This window comes from Lipotes vexillifer, unplaced genomic scaffold (assembly GCF_000442215.2).
Source record: "Lipotes vexillifer unplaced genomic scaffold, Lipotes_vexillifer_v1.1 scaffold1197, whole genome shotgun sequence".
In the NCBI taxonomy this organism is placed as follows: domain Eukaryota; kingdom Metazoa; phylum Chordata; class Mammalia; order Artiodactyla; family Lipotidae; genus Lipotes; species Lipotes vexillifer.
Window position 1 is genome coordinate 483,749 of NW_006780020.1, and position 11,422 is coordinate 495,170.

Consider the following 11,422-nt stretch of genomic DNA (forward strand, 5'->3'; position numbering starts at 1 on the left):
GACAGATTTGTAAAGCTAACATCAAGCAGATTATTTTTTAAAAATACTTTCAGGGCTTCCCTGGTGGCGCAATGGTTGAGAGTCCGCCTGCCGATGCAGGGGACACGGGTTCGTGCCCCGGGCCGGGAAGATCCCACATGCCGCAGAGCGGCGGGCCCCGTGAGCCATGGCCGCTGGGCCTGCGCGTCCAGAGCCTGTGCTCCACAGTGGGAGAGGCCACAACAGTGAGAGGCCCGCGTACCGCAAGAAAAAAAAAAAAAACAAAGAAACTTTCAATATAAAGTATGTTGTTGATGAAGATTTCAGAGATGAGGAAAAGGAAGTACATGCTAGTGCTTTTGCTCGTATTGTTCTTCCTGCTTAAAACACCTGGCAAATGCCCACTTACCCACCAAGGCTCATCTTCAATGCTCACTCCTACATGAAGCCTTCCTGGACCTTCCCCAACCAAACAGAGCAAGTAGCTTGGTACTCTCAGACCCCGGCTCCAACCCCTAGTGTAACATTATGACACCAAATCCCAGGAAGCGGCTCGCAGGGTGCCTGTTGTTCCCTCTGCACCGTGAGCCCCTGAGAGCAGGGACCATGGCTCAACAGTATCCCCAGCTAGCACAGTGCCTGGAACACACAGAAAAAGTTGGCTTGTCTTGGCCAGTTGATCTCCAGGTTCAACTTGGAATGCTCTTCCTCCTGCCCTTTACCTGGCTTTCTTACATTATCCTTCAGGACTCGGCTAAACTCCACCTCCTCCAGGAAGTCACTGCTGGCTACGCTGGCATGGCTGTTCTTGTCAGGTGGCCTATGGCACCACATCCTCCCTTCTCACAGCACTTACCACACTTCGCTGTTGTGGCTTGTTTAACAGTCTGCCAAGCGTACCTGATTTTACGCTTTCATGAGGTCTTGGACCAGGAATGTCTTATTCACCTTGTACGCTCAGCATCTAGCATAACACCTGGCTGGGTAGGCACCTGATAAATTTTTGTTGAATGAGTAAAAGGATACCTTTCAAAGACCTAATCAAGAGTAGCAGAAAATGATCATTTTCTTGGACTATGCTTAGACTTCTTCTGGAAGACTCTTTATAGCTTATACATTGTGGGGCACAACTGGAGACCATGAATGAAAACACTCAATGACAGATTTTACATCAGCAGATTCCTAAATATTTTGAACATTCTGCCATGAAGAACAGTCAGCAAGGTCTCCAATTAACTGAGATAAGAGAATAAGAATCGTCCCCTCATTTTAACCAACAAGGGAGAACAATGGAAAAGTCACTGAGACAGGGGAGGGGACCCCTCGCAAGCTCACCTGATGCGCAGTTCTCTTAGCCGGCCCCTTCGGGTCCAGGCATATGAGGGATGATACTGTACAGGGTGCCTGGCCCTAGGTGTCTCACTCCAGATCCCAGAAAAGGCAGAAGACTTCTTTTTGGACATCATCTTTGGAGAATAAGGTTTCTTAACTGCACCATCCCTTGAAGACCTTAAATTTGAGGAGTATGGGAGAAAGGAGAGAAATTATCTCTGCATGTGATGCAAATACTTTTTAACATACAAGTGAAATTAAACAGATAAGCTCATTGAGACGGAATGATAACAACTCCCTTTCAAGGACAATAAGCAGCCCAATCTCTGACAGAAATACCCACCCTATCTGGAGGTGGGTACTGCAGGCTCAGCTCTAAGCAGGAGCTATAGAGCTGGAGGGTACCTTGGAGTCATTAGTCCTAACACACTATTTTTTAATGTGTCATTTAACGGGAATCATTTACAAATTGGAAACATTTCTTTACGTAAAAAACTAGGAATGATTTTCAGATTGTGACAACTGTAACAATACGAAACTACACACTTTTACTAAACACTAAACTTATAACTTTTAATCCCATTCCAGAAACATTAAGAGATCATCTTATTGGTATGAACTCAAGATTTTTAAAAAATGTATGTCAGAGATCTGCCTGCAGGAAATACCTAGAGGCAACAACATCCCATCAGCAATAAGCAAACCGATAGCTCAAATATTGTTTCTAAAATACCACTGCCAACTAGTATTCCAAGTAATGGGCCCTAGGAAAGCCGTCTCTAAAAAAAATAAAATAAAACAAAACCAAATAAAATAAAATACCATTGCCAACTAAGAGGAAGCAGCAGTCCTTGGAAATATAGCTGACTTTCAGGTCTGAGACAAGGAAAATACAAGATGAGCCTGGAATATCTTAATGGGTCAAAAAGTAAAGAAATGATCAAAGAATGACAGGGGCGTGTGAAAAGGACACAGGAGCCAGCTTGAAAGGGCTCCCACTGGTCAAATCTGGGAGAATTTCGGCAGTAATAGATTAAAACCCACCAAATAAAATACGAATCCACAAAATACTGATATAAGTAAATAAATACAGGAGGGAGAATGGAAAGCTCTACTTTGCAGTAGAACACAATTAATAAACTTTTAAGAACCATCACAGTAGCAACTGATTCAGACAAGAATCATCAACGGATGTAAAAACAAGTGGGTGCTAGTTTGATGAGAAACAGGCTATTAATGTAGTTTCAAAATATCTTGCCACAAGATATTCATTTCTTTATAGAAACCTGGCAGACATCATCTTAACCAAGTGATAAAAGTGAACATCGGGCTTCCCTGGTGGCACAGTGGTTAAGAATCCGCCTGCTAGTGCAGGCAACATGGGTTCGAGCTCTGGTCCGGGAAGATACCACATGCTGCTGAGCAACTAAGCCCTTGTGCCACAACTACTGAGCCTGCACTCTAGAGCCTGTCAGCCACAACTACTGAGCCCACGTGCCACAACTACTGAAGCCCGCGTGCCTAGAGCCCATGCTCCGCAACGAGAGAGGCCACCACAGTGAGAAGCCTGCGCACCACAAAGAAGAGTAGCCCCGGGATTCCCTGGTGGCTCAAGGGTTAAGAATCCACCTGCCAATGAAGTGGGCACAGGTTTGAGCCCTGGTCCAGGAAGACCCCACATGCTGCGGAGCAACTAAGCCTGTGAGCCACAACTACTGAGCCTGCGAGCCACAACTACTGAAGCCCGTGTGCCTAAAGCCCATGCTCCGCAACAAGAGAAGCCACTGCAATGAGAACGAAGACCCAACACAGCCATAAATAAATAAATAAATAAATAAATAAATAAATAAATAAATAAATAAAAGAGCAGCCCCTGCTCGCCACAACTAGAGAAAGCCCACGCACAGCAACGAAGACCCAACACAGCCCAAAATAAATTTTAAAAAAATAAAATAAAATAACATCAATGGTAATAGGACCAAATATCCTGGTAGTGAGGCACTGAGAACACAGCATCACTTCTGCGAAATTCCTGCCAAAAATGCATAACCTGAGTTCAATCTTGAAGAAACACTGAACAAACCCAAACTGAGAAATATGCATAAAAGGTAAGTGATCTGAACTCTTCAAAAATGCTTAGGTCATGGAAGATAAGGAAATACTGAGAAATAGTTCCAAATTAAAGGGGACTAAAAGTACAAAATGAACAAAAAGGGAATTTTTTCTTACATTTTTTTGTTTTCTTTTTGCTATAAATAACATTTTTGGGACAACTGGCTTCAACTTACTCTCAAACGGTCCAGGGGAGGGGGGAAATATAGATATAGTTGATTCTCATTATTTGCGGTAAGTTCTATAAAGTCCATAAACACTGAGTTAGTGAATATACTGAATCATTGTCTCTAAGGGAAAATACATGGTTAGGTTCCTGCCAGCCATCAAAAACATTCTCATCAACTAATCAATACAGAACCTTGTGGGCTTCCCTGGTGGCGCAGTGGTTGAGAGTCCGCCTGCCGATGCAGGAGACATGGGGTTCATGCCCCGGTCCGGGAAGATCCCACATGCCATGGAGCGGCTGGGCCCATGAGCCATGGTCACTGAGCCCGCGCATCCGGAGCCTGTGCTCCGCAACAGGAGAGGCCACAACAGTGAGAGGCCCGCGTACTGAAAAAAAAAACAACAACAGAACCTTGTTTTATGTGTACTTCTGTTTAAAGACACCTTATTTAATACATATAGTGAATCATTAAATTGAACTCACGGCCAACAGCCCTATAACTCATGCCTGAACAAAGCTCACCTAACATACACCTTCTTCATAAGGTACATCACAGCGTTCCTGCACTTAAGAACACTAGACAGAACTTCAGCACTACGCTTGGGGGCCACTTTAAACAGCAAAACTGTCAACAAAAAGCGCAAAACTGTCAACAAAAAGCACAAAACTGAAAACGTGGCACTACACAGACTGGGATAAGGACCCTTGCCTAAAGTAGGAGCTGAAACAAAAAGGCAGAACACTGCCTTGTTTGACCTCAGCTGGGAGCATGTGCATCAGTGAGTAAAATGTTTTGCCCCTCTGCACATGTCCACAAATGAAATGAAAGACAGACAGAGAGAGAGAGAGAAACAAACAGGGAGACAGACGAATGTGGTAAAATGTTAACAACAAGAGAATCTGGGAGAAGAAAGGTTCTTTGTCCTATTCTTGCAACTTTTCTCTAAATTTGAAATTATTTCAAAATAAAACAGTAACAAAAATTTAAAAAATAAGACTCATCCCACTCATTTTAAAATAAAAATGAAAGAGGCTCTAAAAAGTTAAGAGCCTATGAAACAGCAAATTGAGGGAAGGTGTGCTGGGACAGTGCCCTCTTGAAGCCCTGTTACATAATCAAATAGGTAGTCAGACTGGGAAGCCCATGCCTAAAAGTCATCCCTGCCCACCGCTCTCTCCTTTCATCAGACTCTGAGCTCCTCCTCACCAGCTACTGAATCAGGCAGCAGATGAATTGTTTACAGCTCTGGAAATTTAAAGACCATAAAGATACCAACATTGGTGTAAGTCAGGTGGCCCCAGAAATCTAAGTTATTTTAACACCTAAAGGAAGAGATCACAAACTGAAACCATAGATTTGTCTATGTACATATGTGCCTGTTCCCCATCAGAAGACCTCATGATGATAGGGACCATTTTTATCTGCTAATATATACTGAGCCCCTAATACACTGCCAGGCACTCACAGTAGGTAGGCATATAAAATTAGTTAAATTGGTCTTCCCTGGTGGCACAGTGGTTAAGAATCCGCCTGCCAATGCAGGGGACATGGGTTAGAGCCCTGGTTCGGGAAGATCCCACATGCCACAGAGCAACTAAGCCTGTGCGCCACAACTATTGAGCCTGCGCTCTAGAGCCCGTGAGCCATAACTACTAAGCCCGTGTACCACAACTACCTAAGCCTGCATGCCTAGAGCCCGTGCTCCACAACAAGAGAAGCCACCACAATGAGAAGCCCGCGCACCACAACAAAGAGTAGCCCCCACTCGCCGCAACTAGAGAAAGTCCGTGTGCAGCAATGAAGACCCAACGCAGCCAAAAATAAAATAAAATAAAAATACATAAATATTTAAAAAATTGTTAAATTATGGAACAGAGGAAAGGCAGAATGATGGAAAGAAATATGAAACAGAAGGCACTTCAAAAACAGTAATGGAATCCAAAAATCATGAATGGGGGAGGAGAATAAAAACATAGGAATACAATTTTTTTCTTATTGTCAACAGGAGGACTGATTAGCCAAGAAATACAGAAAAATGGAAGTGAGTAGAAAGACAGAATTTGAAAATGTTCATCCAAAAGTGACAAGGGGGAAAGACGATAACTCTAATTTGAGGGACTTCCCTTGGTGGTCCAGTGGGTAAGACTCCACGCTCCCGATGCAGGCAGCCCAGGTTCGATCCCTGGTCAGAAAACTAGATCCTGCAGGCATGCTTCAACTAAGAGTTCGCATGCCGCAACTAAGATTCCGCGTGCCGTGTCCCAGCACAACCAAAATAAATAAATTAATTTAAAAAACTAATTTGAAAAGATACATGTACCCCACTGTTCACAGCAGCACTATTTACAATAGTGAAGACATGGAAGCTACCTAAATGTCCATCGACAGATGAATGGATAGACAAGATGTGTATATTCCATATACACAATGGAATATTACTTAGCCATAAAAAAGAATGAAATAATGCCATCTGCAGCAACATGGATGGACCTAGAGATTATCACACGAAGTGAAGTAAGTCAGACAGAGAAAGACAAATTTCATATAATACACATATATGGAACCTAAAAAATGATACAAATGAACTTACAAAACAGAGACAGACTCACAGATATAGAAAACTTACAGTAACCAAGTGAAGGGGGGGAGGGATAAATTAGGAGTTTGAGATTAACAGATACACACTACTATATATAAAATAAACAATAAGGACCTGCTGTATAGCACAGGGAACTACATTCAATGTCTTGTAATATCCTACAATGGAAAAGAATCTGAAATAGATATATATCTGTATGACTGAATCACTTTGCTGTACACTTGAAACTAACACAACATTGTAAATCAACTATACTTCAATTTTTGAAAAATTAAGAAAAATCAGAATAACAAAAAAGTGCCAAGGGGAAGGCATGCACTGACCAATTCATTTAACTGTTTACTTGGCAGGTGTATCCTGTAATGTTTGTTTATTCAATCAGTATCAAGGACCTACTATAAGCCCAGCAACATAGCAAGGCCAGGGGCTACGAAGACAAATATGTATTCAATGTGTTTCTCATGTCTTACAATGAGAAAATAAGACATTGATAGCTTACAGCAAGCATAGGACACTGACACACACCCAATATCTATAAAAGACAATTTCTCAAGAGCTTACGGTGTACTGAGATGACAATGAGAATACCAATCGTTAAATGCTAAGAAAAAGGTAAATTTAGGGTGTTATGGGAACGTACACACTAGGTGGGAATAGGCTAGTCAGAAGAGGCTTCCTGGAGATCATATTAGAGTTGAGTTTGGAAATATGAGTAGAAATTAGCTGGGAGTAGGGAACTGGAAAGAGTTGGTTGGGAATACTCGGCACATGCAGTGTAGAAAGAAAGTTCATGGAGAGTCAAGGAACTCCAAGGAGTCCTATAGGACTCACAACAGGGGATCTCAGATTGCTTTACAGCAGAATACCTACGGAATTCATTCCCTTCTCAAGGCTCCCCAACCTAAACCCGCAGAGTATTTGAGGAAACAGAGCTTCATTTTAAGGCCATGGTTAATTTGCTTCAGAAGATGAAGTAAGGCAGGCCTGACGAGTACTCTGTGGATCATTGGTAAACACTGTCAGGGTGTTGATTCAGCTTTCAAGGATGGATCCCTCTTCTGTGGGATCAGCAGGGGTAGGACCTCAGCAGCTATGCTGGGAGCTCCATGACCTTCCTCCAAGTCCCACTTGATTAGAGCAGCAGGAGAAATCTGACTCAGGCTGGACAAACCAGATTAATTCTCCCAGGACTGAATTTTGAGCTGAGACACAGTCTGAACAGGAGGTGGGGGGTGAAGCACAAAGATGGCACTGCTCAGGAGGAAGGGTCCAAACACTGCTGAATAGGTCTCTCCAGCTACCTGGCTTCCACATTGTCCAAGACCTAGTCGATTCTATAAAAAACTTCTGTATGTTAGTTAGCATCCTAGGTTTCAAGCAATAGGAACCCAACTCAAATTAGCTGCTGTTAGTATAACAACAGGAGCCCTTCAGCAAAATTGATAACCTTTTAGCTAAAACCAAGAAAAAAGAGAGAAAAGACACAGATCACCAAAAGTAGGAATGGAAGAAAGGACATTATCACTGACCCTTCATAAATTAAAAGAATTATGAAGGAATACTATGAACTTTATGCCAACAAATTAGACAACTTAGAGAAAATGAACACATTCCCAGAAAAACACAAATCACAAAAACTGACTAGAGAATAAATAGAAACTCTGAATAGATCTATAACAAGAAATTGAATTAGTAACTAAAAATTTTCCTAAAAACAAAAGTCCAAATCCTGATAGCTTCACTGATGAGTTCTATCAGACATTTAAAAAATAAATGATGGGGACTTCCCTGGTGGCACAGTGGTTAAGAATCTGTGGGAGGGAGGGAGACGCAAGAGGGAAGAGATATGGGAACATATGTATATGTATAACTGATTCACTTTGTTATAAAGCAGAAACTAACACACCATTGTAAAGCAATTACACCCCAATAAAGATGTTAAAAATAAATAAATAAATAAAATAAATGATACCAGTACTCTATAAACTCTTCCAGAAACAAAAGTGGTCAGAACACTTCTAGAATCATTCTTTTAGGCCAGTATCCCACCCGGATGCCAAAAGCAGACAAAGATGTGACACACACACAAAATATAGATCAGTATCCCTTGTGGCTATAAACACAGAAATGATCAAAAAATATTAGCAAACCAAATCCAACAGACAAAAAACATATAACAAATACTATGACCAAGTTGGATTTATCCTAGGAATACAAAGCTAGTTTAACATCTGAAAATCGATTAATGTAATACACCTTACTAATAGAAAAAAGGACAAAAACCATATGATCATTTCAATAGATGCCAAATAAATATTTGACAAAACCCAACACCAGTCATGATAAAAACTCTCAAGGGTCCCAAAAGAAAACAGATGACATACTAAACACAGGATAATTTGAGGATGGCATATTAACAAAGGTATGGGTGTAGACGAACCACTAGGGAAAGTGCAGGAACCTCAAGCTGGTGAAAGCGAAGGCGGTACCACCTCTAGGCCCAAAGGGATAAAAGAGAGAATAATCACTAGAATCCAGGAGAGTCATACAAAGTCTGCTACCTTATGAGGTAATGTGGGCTTCAGCAAGGGACACAGCCAACCCAAGGCATCTTGCAACGAGGGAGCCAAGGGGATAAATAGTCTGGCCTCACTCTCCTCTCCCCCTCCTCACTATCTCCTGCCAGAGCACCTCTTTGGCCACATCCAATGGGATGCACTGGATACACGAGTGGAGATTAGATCTGGATGGTTATTTTGAAGACAGCCAGCACAAAGAGGTAATTCCCTAGCTCACGTACTTCAGAAGAATTCTGAACCAGAGCCTCAAGGACTAGAACCAGCGTCTCAAATTGTTAGCTCTTCCTGCTTCTCTCAGTGTGCTGACCTGCGTAACTCCTACAGTATAAGGTCCCCTATTGCCTATGCAGGGTGGAGACTGAAACAGCTGCCACAGCAACCCATTAGGTAGGTCTCTCTCTCTTTAATGCCTGTCTCAGCCTTAGAGGAGAACTTCTGATTGGCCCCATGCAGTCACATGCACACCCCTGAACCAATCCCTCTCAGGGGGCGGGATACTCATGAAGGGCCAGCTGCAAGTCATAGGCCCGCCACTGTGAGTCTGAGGTTTGTTAGTAAACTGCAGTCTCCTTGTAAACTCCTTCCTTTTTCCTAGACGAGCCACAGTTTGGGAGTCTCCTATTTGGAATCAAAAGAACCTTAAAGCAGGCTGAAAGCAATCATAATCAAAAGTAGGAGAAAGATATACTAGCTAGCCTCGATGTTATAACTTCTCAGGAAAATCATCCTTATTTCAGCTCAAAGTCAAAATTTCAATGACAGATATCTCCACACACTCAAAATGGATTTTGACTGTAACATAAAGTATGAAATGTGCATTATACACTATACTCTAGATGAGAAACCCAAAATACCAACAAAAAACTGTTACCCAAAATTCCTACCTCACTACGCATGATTTAGGAAAAAACTACTTTTAAAAAATTTATTATTTTCACACACAAAATATTTACAGGCTTTTATATGGGCCATAGTTTCAGTTATCTTTTTTGTCGAGTCCCATCACTCACCTGGAATCAACCTTCCTCTCCATTCTCCACTTAATCCCTTTTTGATGAAAATTCAACCAGTGGCTTGATACACACTTCTCAGTGAGCAGATTCTTCATGAATCAAAAAGTCTTTTATCTTCCTCTTCTAACTATAAGAAAAAGTAGAATGAGAGTAATTTACCTGAAGCCTCTAAGGAGCCACATTCCTCAACAGCTACACATCAGCTTCTAGTCTCCTACACCTCCTTCTTAATTCAACAATAGATGAACATGGGAAGTCACTGATTTTTTTTTTTTCTGGGCCTCACTGAGTGGCCTGCAGAATCTTGGTTCCCCGACCAGAAATTGAACCCTTGCCCTCAGCAGTGGAAGCGCGGGAGTCCTATCCACTGGACCTCCAAGGAATTCCTGGGAAGTTGCTGATTTAAAAACAAAATTTTTCATTGCATTTTTACAAGTTATTTTCTAAGAAACAAAACTGAGAGGAGAGTGAGCCATACTAAAAAGGTTATGACTGACTCATCCATCCTGTTCAGGTGATGCTCCAAGACCTTCAACTTCCCTTCCTAAGAACACCAGTAGAGGCCAAGATTTCCAATTTCCCCCCACTCCAAGATTAATATTTATGGTTGTCAATGTTATCTATAAGAATCTTCAGGCAGTTTTTGATCAGTGTACAGTTTTCATTTTCATTTAGTGATAATGTCTACCAATAATATTCATTATGAACTTAATAACATAGTTTTTATTTATTTCTTAGTACAAAGAATAGCAATGTTGTAGGTTGAATTGTGCCCCCCAGAAAGATATACTGAAGTCCTAACCCCTAGTACCTATGAATGTGACCTTGTTTGGAAACAGCTTTGCAGATGTAATTATATATAAGTTAGGATGAGGTCTTACTGGAATAGGGTGGACCCTTAATCCAATAATGATTGGTGTTTTTATAAAAAGAGGAGAAGAGACAGAGGGACAGATACACACAGAGAGGAGAATGCCATGTGAAGACACAGACACACAAGGAGAACAGCATATTATGATGAAAGCTGAAATTGGAGTAATGGGTCTACAAGCCAAGGAACACCAAGGACTGTTGGCAACACCAGAAGCTAGAGAAAGGCACAGAACAGATCCTTCCCCAGAGTATTCAGAAAGAGGATGGCCCTGCCTACATCTTGATTCCAGATTTCCAGCCTCCAGAACTATCAGACAATAAATTTGTTGTTTTAAGCCTCCCAGCGGGTTTTGTTACAGCAGCCTTTGGAAACTAACATTAAGTAGTAAAACAAAGGAGGAAAATTTAAGTATGTGGTGGAGGAAAGCTAACAAACAGGGTGGACACATCCTGTGTTGAGTAACTGTGATGCATTCATGAGACATTAATTCTAAAAGAATGAAATTACCCTTTACAATCAAGGTCACATATTTCAATGACAATCAGACAAGGAATCAGCCAGAAAAGAGAGTTTATCCATACAAAATGAATAGCCCTTATTGAGCTCAAACCTATGTCCTAGTCTTTCCGGTACTACATTCCAAGTAACAAAAGTCACAATTAGTGACTACTTCTGTAAACAAATTAAACTGAAAGATGATTCAAATAGAGATTTTTTTGGTGTGAAATACTGCTATAATAAATGGGTCACTGCCTTAGGTTTAA

General features: G+C 41.5%; 1 protein-coding gene across 5 annotated transcripts in view; it reads right to left on the bottom strand.

Moving 5' to 3' along the window:
• Positions 1-9,879, bottom strand: part of SFI1 (SFI1 centrin binding protein) — a 71,834-nt gene extending 61,955 nt beyond the window's left edge. For 3 of the 5 annotated variants that reach the window (XM_007453167.1, XM_007453166.1, XM_007453165.1), the window contains exons 1-2: positions 9,782-9,879; positions 1,315-1,488 (exon numbers count right to left, since the gene is read on the bottom strand). In XM_007453167.1, the coding sequence (XP_007453229.1) occupies positions 1,315-1,488; positions 9,782-9,879 (272 nt within the window). The remainder of the gene's footprint in view (positions 1-1,314; positions 1,489-9,781) is intronic. The other 2 variants (XM_007453169.1, XM_007453168.1) reach the window with 1 other exon arrangement.
• Positions 9,880-11,422: the final 1,543 nt, after the last annotated feature.